General features: G+C 42.9%; 1 protein-coding gene across 3 annotated transcripts in view; it reads left to right on the forward strand.

Moving 5' to 3' along the window:
- Nucleotides 1-19,771, forward strand: part of GLI2 (GLI family zinc finger 2) — a 193,412-nt gene that overhangs the window by 124,138 nt on the left and 49,503 nt on the right. For all 3 annotated transcript variants that reach the window (XM_054176191.1, XM_009911123.2, XM_054176201.1), the window contains exon 3: nt 1,442-1,547. In XM_054176191.1, the coding sequence (XP_054032166.1) occupies nt 1,442-1,547 (106 nt within the window). The remainder of the gene's footprint in view (nt 1-1,441; nt 1,548-19,771) is intronic.

The raw sequence follows: 19,771 nt of genomic DNA on the forward strand, positions 1-19,771 counted from the left end.
TGACGCGCCTGTGCCACGCTGTGCTCAGGGCTCGTACGTTCCAATGGGAGTAGGAGCCTCAGATCTTTTTCCTGATATGCCTGAAAAGACATATACGGGAATTTCACTTAGGCTTTGCACGACGGACCCGAAAGGAGGGAACAGCCTTACCGGACAGAGTCAGGGTAGCTCTCTTGCAGCTGGTGTCAGACGCGAAAGGCTGAATTTTAAGCCTTTCTTAGAAAAAAGAGTTTGCTGTTTACTGGAGTTTGCCGAGCATCAGCGAGAGACTCGGCTGAAGCCTTGACACTTTGGTTTTGGATGGTGCTTCCCCACTCTACCAGAGAGATGCTACCTGTCGTGGAGGCAAGTCACGCTGAAATGCGGAGCGCAAACTGGGTTTTGAAATGCTCATTTAGGAGGCTGATTTTTGTTTTGCTTTTCGTCTCCGGTTAGACAGAAAGGCCAAGAAACCAGACAATATTAAGTAGTCTTTAATGAAGAACTTCTGACTGTGAAGGCAGAGCAAGACCAGCCTTTTATCTTTAAGTCGATTGCTGCTACAAACCTAGAAAATGGCATCATTACAGGCGCGATGAGCCCCATTACAGGGCGATTGTACAGAAGCGGTGTCGAGGCTCCGCTACTTGTATTTCTTTAGCTTCTATAATTTTAGCAGAAAAGGCCGAGGCAGCCAGTCAGTGTTGTTGGGGGTGGTGTGGAGAAATAACCTGATGAATTTTCCATCGGTTCAACTCGCTCAAATATTCTCACCGTTAACTTTTGGGGTCAATAATAAATATTAAAACCTGTAGATTTAATAAGTCAATGTAGGTGTTCTCTGCCTTTTGAGACCACTTTATCTTTCCATCAAAGATGAAACAAGCTTCTCAAATGAATAAAAAATAGGGCCTCAAGTGATTACAAGTGAGAGCAATTTGGGCTCCTCTCTCAGAACCTGGCAGTAGGCACTTCTGAGGCTCTTCCGACTGCCTCGACGGTCTGCATTAGCGCTGCTCTTGCTGTTACATTTTTAGGTAAATATTTCCAACCTGTGTGTACAGACCTTCAGGAAAGGTGTTTGCTGCCACTCCAGGCATGAGGGATGACACAGGTCTGGATCCTGCCAGGCTCTGTTGAGTCTGATTTGAGTTGCAAGTCTAGTTTTCCTTGGTGCTTCCTATAATCTCCTCAAGTTCAAAGAGCGCTTAGCTGCTTGTCTTTGTCAAAAACCCTGTTGGAGATCTTTTATGTCGAAGATGTAGGATTTCTCCGCATGACTTTGATTATTTATTCATTCCACTTCTCTGGTGTATGATAGCGCTGATATCATGAAGACCCCTTGTCTTGCACTGCTCTTGCTCTGAAATTCATGGAGATTTAGTGCCTTTGAAATTGTTTTAAAAGGAAAGGAAAGTTTTTGAAGTCCCTTTTTTTTTTCTTCTTCTATTCCCCTCAACAGTACCGCAGCACATTTTTCCAGCCTTCCACGCTCCTTTGCCAATTGACATGCGTCACCAGGAAGGACGATACCATTATGAACCTCACTCTATCCACGCTATCCACGGGTAAGTCTTGCACCTCCGCTCCCATGCCTTGCTAGAACGTCGCCCACCCGCAGTATACCAAACCCTACTGCTACGGTCCCCGGGACTCACTGCCATCCTGGCAGGCTGGCTGCGCTGGCCACCCTTTGCTCTACTGTCTTTGTCCGCTGACAATACTAACCTGCCTGGGAGCTCCATTAAACCTGTAAAGGTGCCATACAGCAGCAGGATGGGACTACAGGGCTTCTGTGTCACTATCCAGCTGAGGTCCCTGGGACAAGTTGAATTTGTGGTTTTGTGGCTGTGGTGTTTCTCACATCATGCTATGCCTGGGTCATTTCTGGTACTAGCCTGGGGAAGATCCATTGCTGCTGCCTCCATTTGGAGACCTTGCATACCATTCCTCCCCGCCTGCTGGTTGAGGGGACAGCAACAAAAGGTTACTGGGAATGCTGTAATTCAGTTTGGTTTCACCAAACAATGTGGCATTTTACAAAATGTGGTAATGTGGTAAAAGGGCATTTCCTCATGCAGATGTCTGTGTCCACTCTGAAGGGTCAGGACCCTGGGTTTCAGTGGTGATCTCCTTGCAAGAGCTCCCCCTTCCGAGGCAGCTGATGGGCAGTGGGAACAGGTGCTGGTCAGAATCTGTACCCCAAAAGGGCAGATCATAGTTAATCTCATCTGGGACATGGCAGTTCAATAGTGTTTGATGCCTTGGAGGACTTGTTTATAGGGAGATCTGAGTTCATCTCCTGCAAGTTTTGATCAGGACAGGGAAAAAGAAGCCAGTGGGAATGTGAGCAGAGGCTGGAAGGGTTTCTCCATGCTCCTGAAATGTATCATCTCTGTGGGAGGTGAGCAGCAGCCTGAATGGGGTTGGTGGTCCCACAGCTGCCCCCAAATCTTTCAACCCATGGCTGCAACACCGGGCTCAGCCATCAGCTGAGGGTCAAGTCCCATGGCACTTGGTGTAGGGGAATCCATAAAGGCTGGAAACATTTTTCAAGAGGATGAAAGGAAGAACAGGTAGGTCTCATAATTAAAAAAAATCTCTCATTTGATTCCTGGAGCCCTGTTGCAGCATTGTTGCCTGGCCAGGGTCAGTGCTCACCTGGCTTCTCAGGTGAGTTCAGCTGTGTTTTTTCTGGTTTGTAGAACTGTGCTTTTTCTGATCAGTTGTGAGCAGGGGAACAGTCACTGGGAGGCAAGTAATGCAGACAGCAGGAGCCAGGGGATCTGTGGAGTCCTGCAGCCACCAGGGCTTTATTCTCCTTCCAAAATGCTTCAGGAAAAAAATGATAGGGCATTCCCCTAGATCCTACCAGAAGACAAGTGGTTGTCTTTTTGGCTGGCAGGCAGTTTGACTGGATATTTAAAGGGGCAGAGCAGATCCTTCAATGCTACGTGTAAAGGGGAAAAACAGAGTGGGCTGCTAACAAAGGGACTTGTGGGGCTAAGGGGGAGACTTAACAAAATAGTTCTGGTCTACAGAAAAAATGCAAAAAATTACAGAAGAAAAAAAGAAATATTATAATAATAATAACAACATTCTTTATTAGCTGTGGCTAATAAAGCATATACTGACTTCTAAAAGAGGCAATACTCACAACAGTGGTTAAAAGAGAGGATGGCAGCTGCTCAGATGTTCAGAACTGGTTATTTATGTGCCCTGCTCAATGCTCCCCTTCACTCCTCCTGAGAAGGATTGAGTGCCCTGCATCTGCCAGCGGTTCCACAGCAGTTTCTTTGTGGGGTCATGAAGCAGGGTCTTCTCCTAAATGCAGCCAAGAGCTCACCAGCCGGTGCTATGTGTGTGTGAATCATATCCGCCACTGATGGGAGCTGGTATTTTATCGTACTGTGATTGTCCAACTTATCTACCTTGCCAACCATACAGTGCTGTTGAATCAGGTGCCAGTATTGATAATCCATTGTCTTAGCATTTGTCTCTCAGCAGCCCAAGAGTGTGCTAGTTAGTAATTGCTGGAATTGTTGGCAAATGCCTGTTGCCCTCCTTCTTTGGGATCCTTCACCTTCTCAATAGCACATCTTACAAAAATTACTTGTGAAGTACTGGAGAGAAAACTTGGTTGCAAATCTTAGGAGAGGAAACAGTCATCTTTGAAACTGCCTGGGCGTTGCACTGGAGTCTGCCTCTGTGGCTGGTGAAGCACTGAAGCTGAGCAGCCAACTGCTTTTTGGCTGTAGAGGGTATTTTAGGTCAAAGAAATGCCACTACTGTTTGGCCGTTTTCTAAGTGTCCTGGACTGTGGCACTACCACAGTGGGAGAATTTTCACCAGCTGTGGAGCTGGTTTCTCAAACATTTTTTCTTTTCCACTTTTATCTGCAAACTACTTAACCTCATGTCACACCCTTTCCTTCTCTATTCTACTTCTCTTTTGGCTTCCTCTTCTCCTGTATTTGCTCTGGAGATCATAACATAGTGCTCACCCACCTTCCTGGAGGACGTCTGGTGTGAAGTCATTCAGAACATGGTAGTGGAACTGAGTTAGAACATAGTTGTGTGGCTCTTTAGCTTGGAGAAGAGGAGACTGAGAGGTGACCTCATCAATGTTTATAAATGTGTAAAGGGTGAATCCAAAGAGGATGGAGTGGGGCTCTTCTCGGTGGTGCCCAATGACAGAACAAGGGGCAATGGGTGGAAGTTGAGGCATAGGAAGTTTCACATAAACATAAGGAAAACATTTTTTTGCTGTGAGGGTGACAGAGCACTGGAACAGGCTGCTCAGGGAGGTTGTGGAGATATTCAAAACTCGCCTGGATGCATTCCTGAGTAACCTGGTGTAGGTGATCCTGCTCTGGCAGGGGGGTTGAACTAGATGATCTTTCGAAGTCCCTTCCAGCCCCTGAGATTCGGTGAATAGGCTGAGTTGACTCTGCGGGCACTGCTGAACTCCTGAAAATGCATAGTCCATCCTGATGGTACAGAAATCCATTGTTCTGTTTAAAGTAAACAAATGGGGGTGGGGGGTGGGCAGTAAGGAAGAAATATTTGCATATTTTCACTCTAGAAAATTATGGTAAATGTTTGGAAGACAAATTGTGTCACTGAGCTTTGGCTTTGTGATTAATGTGATCGGTGCCTGACAGAAAGCCCCCAATTCATCAAGCCCATGTTCTGGGTGTCTGCTGTCTTGCTGGTACCAAATTTATCTAATTATGTGAACACTAGAAATTAAGTGTAGTCTCATTTGTTGCTAACTATGGGGTCTTATTACCTGCCTGCTGCATTATGTCAAAGCTTTGTTTCCTGATTGCTTGATGTGACATGGCAGTGCATTCCCCTTCACCACTGTTTGTATTTGATCTAATGAGAACATTGGTGATTTTGCCTTAACTAGAAGGAGCTTACCTCCAAGGCAGCCTTAAGCAGGGCCACTTGTGGGACCCCTTTCCTGGGAATATGGAAAGCTCAAATAATAAAAGACTCATGTGCCAAGAATAGGTCTGAAAGATCTGCTGCATTTCTACTCACTGTTTTCAGTCTATGTCTCAGGTAATTCCTTGTTAAGATGCATGACAAATACTTTTCAGGACTTCACTGGACATTTATTATACACATCCAGAAACATATCATGTTGGCATTTCCTTGAAGAGATGCCTTCTTGAGAGTTTTTTGAGGGTGTTTCAGTGTTTCTCCAGTCATTAGGATAACCTGTTTATTGTACAACCACTGCTGGTTTGTTGCTGATTTGTTGCTTATTTGTGGATACATTCTTTTTTAATATATCTTTCATTTTGCACATCTCTTTTTGGTGTTAAGAACAATTTGACAGAATTATGGTGCTTGCTTGACTCATCTAGAAAAACAAAGTATTCAGATAATCCCTGAGCTCTCTGCAGTGCAAACCAACAAGGATGTTGTGGATTCAAGGCATTGTCCTGAATTCTAATGCTTGTGAGCTAGTGGTCGTATGGAGGGTGAGGGCAGAGGCAGGACTGGAGGCCAGTGGATGCTGTGAATGCAAAATGGTGAAAAATTGAATATGGGATGAAATCTATTCCAAGAGTGCAGAATTAGAGCAGAATTAATAAATGACATTGTATTGGTACATATAAATTTTATGAGGTGCCATGTCCACAAAGAAACATTCATTTAATATTAAGGTTGCAAACTACTGCACTCAAAAGCAACAGAAAAATAAATTTGGGTATTCTGACTCAATTTTGTACACCATTGCTGTCATGTGTTAAATTACAGAGCCACATACTCTTTTCCCCTGAAATCCTTGCCTCTTCCACAGCACAGGATGGCCTGTGGTCTGAGGAAGAGCAGTGCTGAGTGTTATCTGTGGATTTTTGCATGCAGCTTTTATTGATTTGTCAGATTTTCCCTCTGCACCGTTGGCTGTAGGCAGCATAGATCAGCGTTACTGGAGCGAAAGTCATCAGCCAGAGTGTTTCAGCAGCTTCAAAGCTGAACCAAACGTATTCACTTCATAAGTTAGAGCAGGTCCTTTTCTAGCAAGGGGCATATTTTGTATTTTAGTGACCTTCTTCATGAAAGCCTACTCCACTGGGGCCTAATCTCTGCAATAACACCATCCACTTTAAACCAATGGGACTCTTTAGTGTCAGCTTTGCAAGATCAAGCCTTTGACTACAGAGGAAAGCTTCTGGCAGATACAGCAGGTGATCGCTGATGGCTCCATTCTACTCTCCACTTTTAGGTGTGCTTAGCTACTCTCAACTTTTTAAAGCACAACAAAAATAACTAAAAACTCCTTAGCTCAGCTTAAAAGTGTCCCTGCCCATGCAAGAGCCTTCAGGGCTAACCCTTGTAAACAGCATGCCTAGGCTTGACTCAGCAAGAAGCTTTTTAACAGTAGCTCCTAAAGTGTGGTTAAAACCCATCAGGCATTACACAGTGCAACAAACAAAAGCAGCCTTGTTTTTCCACCCTCATCTTAGTGGTGCTTCAGGATGCAGTTCTGGCATTATTTATTAACTAAATATTGTTGTTGTTCTTCTGTCCACACACAAAAATAGTAGAAAACAAAAACAATAACAAAAGCCCTGAGCTAACAAGTAACAAATTCCATGGCTTTCATGACAACTGAATTGTCCCAAAGACCTAAATATAAGGAAGGCTCCAACTCCATGATAATGTGGAGTTGCCCTTAATTTCCCTCTGGTAGGGATTTTATCTGGTTTAATCATGGATCTTCCTTCATTTCCCTGGGATCTAAATATACTACTGATTTTCCCTGATAGTCAGCCTGCACTTTTCCCCTTTATCTGATCCTATTATCCCTTCTTGTTGATGTTTGTTTTCTTTTCACTATGTTAAAAATTGCAAAATACCTTTTCAGGACAAGCCTCAGTGCTCCTGAGCTGTTTAGGCAGGGTAATTTACAGCAAACAAGGTGAATGTTAAACTTTTAATCATAAAAAGACTGTGTCTCAAGTGTTTACAAATTTGCCAAATACAACGTTGAACCCAAGATTTTCCATGTTGGATATCTATTTCGGGCTGATTTTCTCTTTCCTTTGTTGTTTTTGTGAGGTTCAGCCAAGGGAGGCCAAGTGAGGTTAAGGGAAAATATGTTGTTTAGCCATACAAAAAATAATAATCATCATATAACTGTGCTTTGAAAAGCACCAGTGTCTCTTGCTTTAGAGCTGGAATTTACTATTGTCACAGATGCACCTTTTGCTGTTCCTGTTTAAAAACACACACACACAAAACTCCCCAACTTTTGCCAGATACAAGTCCTTTGAAAAATCTCACTGCCAACTAAGTTTTCCAAGTGCCCCTGTGGCCCTGACCACACTCCAGCCAAGCCCTGCTGGGGCTTCCCTGCCAGCACTTCCCTGCCAGAGCTCTGTTTTCTGCCACGGCTTCTCAGCTGCCCCCTCCACCCAGGCAGATTCATGAGCACAGCTGATGGCACAGGGGAGCCAGCTGCATCGCACAGTCACGGAGGCACCTTTGTGCATTATTGCGTGTGTGTAAAGTACCTTTGGTTAACCTTCGTGGGACACAGCTCCCACAAGGCTTCAGCTTTGATCCTGTCAGTTGGTTTGGGATAGGACCTCAGGTAATGGTCGTTCCTGCAGCAAGGACAGTGCTTGGTTGAGCCACAGAATGCACATACTAATAAAACCTGTGTGTTTTCATATTTACTTTGCTACCGGAGTAGAAAATCTTTGGCAGGGCATGATTGATGGTACTGTGCTGCTTTGGAGATAGAGTGAGCTCCCTCCGGAGTCAAAGCAAACAGCTGCTCAGAGAGGCCTTCTTATGTGTTTTGCGAAGTTTTACAACTCTCACCAAATAGATACATTGCTCATTTGGGAAACAGATTTGGGGGCTCCCACATCCAATTTATTCTGTCCTCTTCTTTCCCACATGCTGCTTCTATTTTTTTAAGAAAATAAGAATGTGTGAGCATGCGATGGTTTGCAGAGGCTGCTCCGCTGCAGAAGGCTGGTTCAAACCTCTCCGTGGTCTGTAATTAGCAGGAGTACACTGCTTTTAGGTGGCTCTCTGGTAACCTAAAGGAGGTGATTTGGGGAACTCTCAATACCAATCTCACTGTAAAACTACCAGGATTAATACTTCATGGTCACTTGATCCATCTCCAGGAGACCACAGATTAGATACTGGGCTGCTGCTGTCCTGTTTTGGGAGCTGAAAAAATTACTTTAGACCCATCTGTGCTTTACTTTTCCAGTTTCTAAAATGCCATTACAGTAATGCTCACCCACCTGATGTTTTTAGAGCTAAGAAAAGTCAGGTGGTTTGTGACTCATTTGGCTCCCTAGAAGGCACTTGTGGCATGTTTTCAGGCATCAGAAAAGACATGCACTGTGCTACCTACCTGTGCAGAAACTGAGACGGTACACATTTAACATCTTCTGACCTCAGTGGGAGGACAGGCTGATCAGGTCTTCTGAAAATGGGTCAGGCATAATCCAAAACACTCATCAGGGCTAGAATGTTTCTGTATGGCTTTCCAATCTGATAAATTATTCTGTGGAAAAAAACCCCCACAGCCAGCCAAACACAAGCTCCCACAGCTTTCTCCTTGAATCTTGTTAACAATTTTCAAGCCTTTTCCATCATGAGATAGATTTGCACATCTATTCTTTGCTTTAAGTGAGGATAGTTTAATCGTTAAATAGCCTTCAGAATACTCTGAAAAACTTAAAGCTGAAGTCCAGAGGGACCTGCAGATGTGTGGCTTCAGAGTTACTAAACACAGATCAGACTTAGAAGCATATGGGTTGGATCTTCTGTTGCTGAATGCAGGGGGCATCACACTGGAGCTGAGGGGAGTCAGTGAGCTCAGATGGAGTCATGCCCATTAGCAACTAGTGAAGATCTGGGCCACCAAGTTGCTGGTACTGTGACACCACAATGCACTGAATGAAAAACTGCAGCTCTAATTTAGCCTAATCACCGCCAGAAGTGTAAAACCGGCTAGGAGGTTTTAGTATTGAGAACAAGAGCATGATCTCTGAGCTCTTTTATGTAAACCTCTGGCATGTGTTCGTTTAATATGATGTCACTCTGTAATCCACCATTGCTTTTAAATGTCATTCTCAGAGCTTCATGTCAGCAAGTCTTAAGTGATAATCCCTTTGCTTACCTCACTTTACAGCAGATTAAAAGTGACTTCATGCCTCCACCTTATCCACTGTTAAGCTTGTGCTTTAGGAAAAATTTATTTGAACTCTATTCTCCCGCTGCTTTCTAAAGACTTTCTAAACAGAGAGTGCAGGTCTTTCAGAAGGCAACTCAATGGTATTACCCATTCTCCACTGCTTTCAGCATCCTGTGAAAATGGATAAATGTTCAGTGCCAGTCTCCTGCCCTTTTAAACTCAAGTGTTTCGAATTTGTTTCTCAGGTTTTCTCCTGGCTAAGTATGGAGCACTGCCCCTCCTGGCCTCTCTTTTCTCTTGATCCTAAATAAATCCCCTGTCTAGATGGTTTTTCAGCTCTCAGCGGCTTCTTACAGTCATGAGGACAAGAGACAATGAGACTTGTTGCAGCATTGTGCTCCTGTGTAGCACTTTCTCCTGTGCAGCACAGGGGTGTTGTGGTTTTCCCCTTTCTGGTCTGTGTCTCCTGACTGAACTTTTACTCTATCCTGTAGCAAATCCTTTCTCAGTATAAAAAGCTCTCTATGCACTTATCTTCCTGGTCCACCCTCCCTTTTCTTCTCTCCTTGAATTTCACCCTCTTGCTTCCAGCACACCTCCTTGTGTAACACGTCCCTCCAGATGCTTACTTGGTGTTGTCATATCCTTCCTCCCCACACTAATGAACTGGCCAGGCTGCAGCCTGCAGCATATACTCAAATATCAGTCTGCTCAGCCTCCCCATTTTCACTGTGTTGCTCTGAAATCCTCCCAGTGTGTGAAGATAAATGGACAAAGCTCATCCATCCCATTGGCCTGTGAAATGAAGCTTGCGGCACATTACTTTACAGGTGCTGGTTAATCTTGGTTCCCAGCTACCAGTGGCCATTGGAAGCGAGTAACACAAGGTGCTCAGAGATAAAAACTAATGGCTGGAATGCTGGCTTGCGATACTGGAAGAAAAATGTGGGATTTTTAATGTCCATACAGAGTGGAAATTTTCAAATCTCATCCAAAAGTTCCCCCCACGCAACAAAGAGCAGAGAAGTCAATTTACTCTGGAAGGATGAAGGACTGAGTCAACTCTGCTGGGATTAGAACATGTGGTTCGAGGGATCCTAGGTATTTCAAGTCTGATTCTCAGACCACCCAGATGGCTGGGGGGAAAAGAAACACACATGCACACAAAACTAATAAAAAAAGGACCCTCTTTGTAAGAACTGTCGATCTGGATACCCTGCCTGCAGCTAAACACCGTGCACACACATCTGCACACACCGAAGGGCAGAACCTGGGTGCTGTTACTCTGGCAAATCGCAGATCTGCAGAGCACTGCTGTGGGAATGTGTGAGTTTAAGTGGTCTTTTTCGATCCCTGGCTTTGACACTAAGGCACGTATGTATGCTTTTCTTCTGTGTGCCAGACCATTTTGAGAATTTGTGATTTTACACAATTTTCTGCTTTGGAGGCTTTTCATGCCTGTTCTTTTATGTTTCACCGTTGATATTAAATAGACAACTAAAAGAGCTGAGATTCAGAGCTTCACTCAAGGGTCAAATTTTAAAAAGTGCCTGTATGATCTCAGATCATAAATCCCACTGTACTGGGTCTGGCTAACACTTTTTTGAAAGCAAGTGTTTTGAGTTGCAAAATAACGTTGAGTCGTAGGGCTGGCTTGTCAAGCGCTGGTAATACAGAATGCAGAATTAACCAGGTTGGGAAAGACCTTCAAGATCATCAAGTCCAACCTATCACCCAACACCATCTAACCAACTACACCATGGCACTAAGTGCCCCAACTTTTTAAACGCTTCCAGTGACGGTGACTACACCTCCTCTCTGGGCAGCCCATTCCAATGGCAAATCACTCTTTCTGTGAAGAATTTCTTCCTAACATCCAGCCTAAGCCTCCCCTGGTGCAGCTTGAGACTGTGTCCTCTTGTTCTGATGCTGGTTGCCTGGGAGAAGAGACCAACCCCCACCTGGCTACAACTTCCCTTCAGGTAATGCAAAGGCACAGTGAGTTTTGCAAACGTGCTGGATCCTAGATAATGTCTGACTCCCGCAGTCTTCAATGAAACTCAGGACCCTAGTAAAGATGTTAACTACCTAAAAATTAAAAAGAATAAATAAATAAATGATTGGAAGGGAATTAGGAAATGCATACATGGGTTAATGTATGCATTTATTATTAATGAGATGGCATGTGCCTGTTTGGAGTTCAGAGTATGTGTCCAGGTCATATAACTCTGTTTTCTGCCCAGGCTCCTCCCTGTTTGTAGGCGCATGCACAGAGCAAATCTTATTGGAGGAGGTGCTCTGGAAAAAAAGCATATTCAGCTGATATCAGTTAGTGGACAGACTCCACTTCAAGAACAAGTTTATTGCATTCCCTGCACTCACTTTGTTGACATGTGTGGGATTGGGTTTTGGATATAACTGTTTGTGGTAGCTGATAGTGAAGCTGGGTGTTTGTGAGCAATTGGATGATGTTTTAAAGCTGATACTTGGGTGAGGGGACACTTTACAGCATGACAGGAGCCTGGGAGGTAGGAGCCATCCTTTTCCACCCCCTGAGCAGGAGAAGAACCTGTATCATGGTCTCGCTGCTGAACACCTGCTGTTAGATTAGCTTTGAGAATTAGGCTCCACTACTATCTCCCCCTTTTTCTGTAAGTGCAGTGGCACGTCACTGTTTCTTTCAGATAGGTGGAGTCTCCTCACAGCAGAGGTATTCCTGACACAACTCATTTTATGTCTCTCTTACACCTCTCCCTAGCCTGCACACACCCCCCCAGGTCACTTACAACAGCATCTGGGTGCAGTCAGGCATGCCTGAAAAGCTATGTTAGGACTGTGTGAAATGTAGTTACATTGAGTTTTCTGAGTTTAAGTCTTTCTGAGACATAGATGAGTGTTCCTAAATCCTGTAAGGGCCTTTGAAATATTTTCCTTTTGATCCTGTGAAGGCATCCTGGCAGACACTGTCTTACTCCTCTTCTGGCCCCATCATGAGAGGATTTCCTAGCTTGGTTCTGGAGCTACTTACAGGGCTTTTGATTTGCAAACAAACTGCTGCACATGCTGACTGAATGTTTCACCTGAAAGCTTTGTAAGATCCCACAGAGTAACCACACATCCCAAATTACTACTGGTAGAGGAAAGACTACCAGACTGTGGTTAATACATTAAAAACAGGAAAGTTGCAAGCTTACAGCTGTATTAGGGTGATGCTCTTACATGCATATTCTTGTTTGAGACTATTTGTCTTCACTCTGTGATAAAACACTTGATTTCATATGCTGTGTTTCATCCCACCTCAAGTGCAGTATGATCTTTTACAGGAGAAAACTGCATTGTAGATGACAAAGAGCAGGGAGTAGAGAATTGGGGTGATGAAAGGATTAACACATTCAGCCATCAAATCAGTAAATAGAAGGAAGATCAATCTAATAGTGATTAGAAAAGGCAAAGAGGTATTTGTAGAAGATATTTGAAAAGAAGTGATGAGCTGATAAGGCAGAGGGATATACAAAAGTGATCCAGATTACAGAACTGCTTGTAAGACTGAGGACAACATGTAAGTACATGCATAACTAGAAATACATGCTTGGGTCCATTGGCTTCAGAAAAACATATATGTCCTCATATTGTCCTGGAAAGAGGCATTCTTCTGAAGATGCCATAAAGTAGAAATGTTTACTGTATCCCACTTGTGTATTCCTGCTGTAAAAACACTTTATATTAGAGATTTTTCTTGTGCCCATATGGGCTTGGCAGTTGAATTCAGACCTGTTACAGTAATGGATTATTTGCTGGTATTTTCATGAAGGACTTCAGTTACGTTTGTTTAGGTAATTTTCGTAAAGTACAAGTCAAGGCCCAATGAAGAGGGATTAGAGCTCTGTGACTACTTCCACATAATATTGCTGTGACTATGGTGTCATCACAGGAATCCCAGAATTGGTGTCAAACAGGCCAATTTGAAGGAGCCTAGCCACAATGATACCATGAGGACAAAATGATCTGGTGTTTGCTTTCAAATAAGAGCAAGTTTTTAAGGAAATAACAGTGTTTGAGGTGCTGTGTTGAGTAGCTAATCACCTTTTGAGTCAGACAGTGTGGTGGTCCTGCTTGTTTGAGAAGACCCTCAAGAAGCCAACAACATTTTCAGTTCTTTGGAAGGAACTGAAATGCTATCTTTGCTGCTGTTTCACCCTGATCATGAAGCACCCATTTTATGATAGCATCTTTGGAGGGTCAGGGTAGAGCATGAGAGTTATTATGTGGTAGGGACTAACTATTATCTCTAGAGCAACAGGAAGGATTTTGCAGTCAGTTCCCAGGGGAGAAATCATATAAAAGTTATTTCTAAGTTTTTCCTTTTTATCTTAACTTCTCCATCCCAAGTGTTTCTCTGTGCAAAGTAATGCCAGGACTGACGATAAGTGAGGTGTTCTCAAAGTTTTATGCCGTGCATTTGAATGTTTAGCTATCATGGTAGTTGGATTATAGTTGGACTCGATCTTTAAGGTCTTTTCCAATCCTAATGCTTTTGTGATTCTATGATTTGTGTATTATTTCCAGTAGCAGTCTCTAAATACAGAAATGGTAATAGTGCAATCAGTGCCAGCAGAGCCTTAGACCACTTTATTCACTTGAAAAAATAGAATACTTTTAAACTCCAAATACATTTCTAGCCATCTTTGGAAAAGAAATTGTATACATACACATAACCAAACCAATTCTCAGGTTAGGTCAGGAAAGTTCAAACCCTCCCTCAGGGCACACAGTAATGAGATGACCAGAATGTAACAGACTAAAATGGAATTGAGCCAGGTTAGATATTTTACAACCCATGTCTTTTTAAGAGTCCCACAGGACCTTTCTCGAGGACAAATGCACTGGACTTGTGGGCTTCAGCAGATAGGAATGACAGCTGCTCTGTGTTCCTCACCAGAGCATCGTCATGTGGTGTTGCCTAATGAGTCAGAGGGAAAGGCACTCTCCCACCAACACCACTTCCTCCATGTCCTAGGATTTTCATTGCAAGTCATCTATTCAAAGCTTGGCTAGGTCTTGACCTCTCTTGGTATGTGAGATCTAAACTTGGTATGACTCCAGACTTCTCTCAACCGCGTCTGGTTTGAATCCTGTCAGTGCTGAGACGAGTGTTACCGCAAGAATAAGAAACTCTTCAAAGAGTTGTTTGTTTGTTGTTTTTTTTTTTTTTTTTAAAGCTGGCTTCTGCCAAATGTGAAGAAGGTAGGAGTGCTATGAGCTTCTTTCCTTCAGGTCTGGATGTGCTGATGGAGCTCAGGATCCTATCAGCCTGGTTTCTCCATGCTTGATCTCTGCAGTGCAGGGCTTGTATTTCTAGTGAATTATGTAATGGTTTCTGATAAGGACGGAGGGTGAGCCAAGGCTTGGTTTGTATACAAATGTCACATTGTTTCAGGTATGTCACACTGCTGCAGCATATTGGGTGAGTGACCTTTCCAAGGGTGACTTAGTGAGTAAATGGCACAAACTAAAGGACAGAAAATTCCTCAGGGTGCTTTGCGTTGAAGAGCAGATTTTGCTTCCTCCCAAAATTGTCCACTAGGTGCAGTGGTTTTCTATCCCCTCATTTGGTTTTGAACTACATTGCCAAACTGGTTGCTGCAATTCATTGCTTTGCCTTTCGTAAATCCAACCCTTACCCTACAAGCTCTGTGTTTGTTGATGGCTTTTCTCCCAGAGAGGGTGATTTTGTGGTTCACACATTCACCAGCAAAATTGCTGCAATCTATGAACCTTCAGCGCAGTAAGGACATGCTGTACATGTGTTTGTGTGAGTGAAGCCTTCTCTACTTACCAGTGCAAAATCTCAATCTAATCTCCTCCTCCTATTATTCTCCTCAGTGGGTGAAAGCTAGGCTGAACAATAATCTCCTTGCCTACAGTGAATTTTGGTCTGTACTCCCTCAATTGCATTTGAGTTTCAAATGAAAGACCCTCTGGAGTCCAGAAGTAAATCTTCACTTAAGATGAAACTGGAGAGTTTTGGAAGTAGTTCTTGAAGGCTGAAGGTAGAGATAGTGCAGCCAGGGTATATGGCATATTTGGAAGTGTTGCAAGAGTTTGACAAATACACCAGTAAAATTTCAAGGGTAGAACAGCATGAGCTGCATTCATTGTCCATTTTTTGACTAAACCTCTGTCCTGCTTTGTTAAACAGCAGAATGAGAGCTGCATCTTCTGTAATTAAAAGTTGATGTCCTACCCATGGATCCTTACAACTCTTGTTGCACTTATTCTGTCCCTTAAATACCCTGTGACTGAGTTTAGAAAATGGCCTGTACATTCTTACACCTTTTTTATTGGCTTGAAACTCTTTTATAGCAGGTGTGAAGGTTGTATTAAGCCTTACATATTCATGAGTACCAAATGTGTACTGCAGTGCTGGGTAAAAGTAATTATTTTGCTATTACATTATGAACAGCTTTAAAATTTGCACTGTAATGTGTACTGCAATGCTGGCTAAGAGTAATAGTTTGCTATTACATTATGAACAGCTTTAAAACTTGCACTGTAATGTGACATGCATGAAGGGAATTGTTAATAATAGAAGTTCAGTTCTGGATAGTTGAATTTCCTTGGTTACTAACAAACATGATAGATTATTTAAACCATGGGTTTTTTTAATCCACTCTATTTTAACTTGTTATGTCCTTTGCTTATTTTAACAAATCAAGCAGCAGACACAATTAAAAAAACCAACAAAACAAAACAACAAACCGACACCCACACAAATCACAAAACAAAACGAACATAAACCCCCAAACAAAAACAAAACATGCAAATCACAGGACCTTAAGTCCTACTTTCAAAGTAAACTCAGAGCTAGAACTATTTAGGCATCATAATCACATGAGCATCTTGTTCCCACAATGAATCAATGTAGGAGCTTACACCCCACTGAAATCAGCTTGGGGTGCAAGAGGTAATTGAAGTTGCAAAAAGATGACTGATGGGGCTTTTAAAAGCTGCTACCAGATAGGAGGATTCCAGTACAGCTTTGGTTTCTAGGGTTGGTTTGTTTATTACTGTGTCAGCTAAACAGGTAAAATAAGCCACTGCACCTGAGCAGTTCTGTTTTCTCATTCACAAGCTACAGTACAATGGCCCTCTGTTTGCCTTTTCCAGAACTGGAGGGAAATGTTTAAATTACATTTTTGTACTGAATTATTAAAGCCACTGTAAACGTTTTCATTAAAATTTGAGTATGTTTAATATCCCTGCTCTTTAATTTTAAATAGAGCCAATACTTGGTGACTTAATTATCCAGCAATATCTCTTTTTTAGTTTTTTACCTTATATCAGTAAAATGAGTGTATTTACATAGTTCCAACCTAAGCATGTCTTGTTTTACTAAATGCATCATTTAAAGGGCACACAATGTTAACACCTTTTGGCTCGCCTGAGACTTTACGTCATGCTACACACTGAATCCCATAGCAAACTTTATCCTGTGTAAAAGAAATAATTTTCTTTGTCCTTCCTGATAAAATGTTTTAAAAAACCTTTACAACTCAATCAGTTTAAACTGTCCCCAAAACATACCTGCTGTCATTGAGGTTACATTCAGACTACCTAGAGTATCATTTCAGGCAGACTTTGGCTGCTGTGCTGGAAAGCATTGGCTATAGTGTGTGAGTTGAGTGAGCACCTGCAGTTGGCCAAAATCAGCAGATGCCTCTTCCTTGGTTCTGCATAGTTTGAGGGCTTGGCAGGGGGTGTAGAAACAGGGATGGAAGTCTCATCCCACTCTTCACTTAGATGCCATGACAGGAGCATAACCTGCTGTTTAGTGATATGCAAGAAGGGGTTTATTGAGATTTGTGGAGTGATAAGGAACCTTCTGCTCCAGCAATATGGGCCATGCCCAGAACTGTTGGTATGAGGAGGATATCTGGAGGCCTTTGCCTGCACTGATGGTATAAAACTCCCCTGTTCTTCAGGTGGCATCACAAACCCAGCTGGGAAGGGGAGGTTAAAGAGTGGCTGTGCCTATGCCATTGCTGTGTTTAGGAGAAAAATAGCTTCAGCAACTTGGCGTCACCTTGGCCTATTTGGGAATTAGATGTGATATCTAAAGTTGAGTTTGGGTCATTTAAAGCTCAACTGAAGACTGGAGATACTGTATTTCCTACATTACCCAGCTGAGCTTAGGGCCAAGTTTCTCCCTGAGCTGTAGGAAAGTTTGGGGTATCTAAGATAGGTGTGGGTCACCATGCAGGTAGAAGGGCAGATGAGAGCAATGGCCAGGAGAAGGGAGGCCACAGCACAACTATGAGGATAAAGATTACTGGAGGGTGGTGGCCTGATGATGAGCTATGCTGTGCCAGATTGGTGAGCACCAAACCCACTGGACCCTGACACAACCACAACAGACGCATAAGGGTGGGCTGTGTGACCTCTAAAGGCTATGTGCATGTGTGCTTCATTCTCCAGCTAAGACAACGACAACTCTTTGAAATGTTTTTCTGCATTTGCATTTACAAAAGCTGGATAAGCCTTTAAAAAAAAAACATCTGATAAGTAGCAGGCAATTGAATTAACCACTGTTGACTGTATTGCTGTCTCTTAACAAACTCCATCTGTATGGTCTCCCTTTGTAGACACAATTTTATAACTTAATTTCCCTACCAAAACATCAGTGTTTACTTAGTAAGAAATCTGTTCTTTGTCAGCTTAAAACACTGATTTCTTTATTACCACTCTGCGCAAGGAATGACAGCACAGAGCTGGCACTGGAGCAAGTCTGGTTGAGTCTACAGCGTTGTAATGGAAACAGGGTGAACTGAGGGTCAAGTATAATGGGATTTGTATACAGAAATGTGTCTGCATAAGGAATAGCTGCATGAGATAAGAGAATGAAAGATGAGGCCCGCAGGTCTCCCTTTGCATGGTGGTGGGAGGGAGGTGTTGCTGTAGGTATCCAATGCTGCTGACATGGGAGATGGGGTTACCTCTAAGCTGGTGTAGCAAAGAAGCCTAAACATGCCTGTGTGCTCCACACTAGCTGATGTTGGTGGGTATTGGATGGATTGGGGCGGTGGTCAGACTGGGACTCTGAGAATGTCTCATGTGTCATTTTTATTCATTTTGGGAAGCATAGGGTCAATGAGGGATTTTTACACTATTACAGTCTGGGGCCTCCCTAAACATTTTCCAGCAGAGTTGGCAAACAAGGTCTAGTGAATTTGGCTCAGATAACAAGAGGCTTGCAGGGTTGGTGGGGGGGTTTGTGTGTGTTTTTTTCCCCCCCCTTGTCTTTCACAACACCTGAAGAAGGTTTTTGTGATTCCCAAGGGTTTGCAAACCACAGGTAGAAAAGCACTAGTGTAAACTTTCAGCAGTAAACAGCTGGGGAACATTAGGAAAGCTAGAAGGAGAGCAGCTGTAGAGAATGACGCTGATGGACCTGGGTTCTGGAAGGAAGGCTTCTCAGATGGTATGTGAACAATGAGATATAAAATGTCTCATCCCTTCTTACCATGTACTGATGATCCAGGGGGTGGGGGCAGCATCCTGGCTGCTTTGAAGTCTGTTGCACAGTGCATCAAGCACTGATGGGGTTTTACTGTAGGACTAGACTTATCTTTATCACATTTAGCTTCTCCTGATATAGAGCATTTCTTAATCTTGCACTGCAGGGTGGAGCTGGTAGAGAAAAGCCAGGTCTTTATTGCAGTCAGTTGGGGAGAGATTCTGCTTTCACTGGAGTATTTGTGTTCATATTTTACCTAGGGAAAATTAACACCCAGATGAATGTTGTCCAAATCCTTAAAACATCTGTGTTTCATTCTAGTTCATTTTCTTACCAATGATAAAAAAGACAGAAAAGAAAAAGCTGATAGGTTTAAAAGAAAAAATTAAAATTGAACAGCTAACTCATTGTTAATTCTGTTATTTTACACAGCAAACCCCAGATGCTTTCAAGAGAAAAAAATTGTTTGGAATAAAAAGGATTTTTTTTTTCTCTGCAGTCATATCAGTGAAAAACTTTTACCTAGTTCTGCTCTTCACCATATAATTGCTTGCTTTTCTGCATACTCGTAGCAAGGGAAAGGATGGTTAGATCAACCAGCCTGTTGGATCAGATCTTACATTACATCTTGAGCTCTTTGAGTGCCATTAGCATTTCCTTTTAGAAGTGAAGAAATATTGACAGTTTGGTAGGTTATCTTGCATTTTATTGCACGTTAGGGCACTTCAAAGTCTTTATGCAGTGATGGGAACTGTCATGAAGTAGATGTGAAAGGGGCCTTTGGTCCAACTAAACCTGTCAGCAAGAAGATTTAGGGCAGATGGTTATTATTAGAAATCAATGTATTTATTATATATTGTTCAGGAATATTTCCCTTTGGAGGTTACTGTGAGTGCTGTTGCTGTTTAAAATGTGTCAAATACCAGCAAAATTAATTCCTGCAGAAAACCCAGGGAGCCCCAGCCAAAAGCTTTGCTATTACAGGAATGCATGTCTTTTTACTGCTTTGTGCTGTGATGCACCAAAGGCAGGGACACACACAGCATGCTAGCATCATACCTAGCATGTGTGGGCAGGTGTGTGAGATGTTTCTGT

The sequence above is a fragment of the Dryobates pubescens genome, chromosome 2, assembly GCF_014839835.1.
Source record: "Dryobates pubescens isolate bDryPub1 chromosome 2, bDryPub1.pri, whole genome shotgun sequence".
Taxonomy (NCBI): domain Eukaryota; kingdom Metazoa; phylum Chordata; class Aves; order Piciformes; family Picidae; genus Dryobates; species Dryobates pubescens.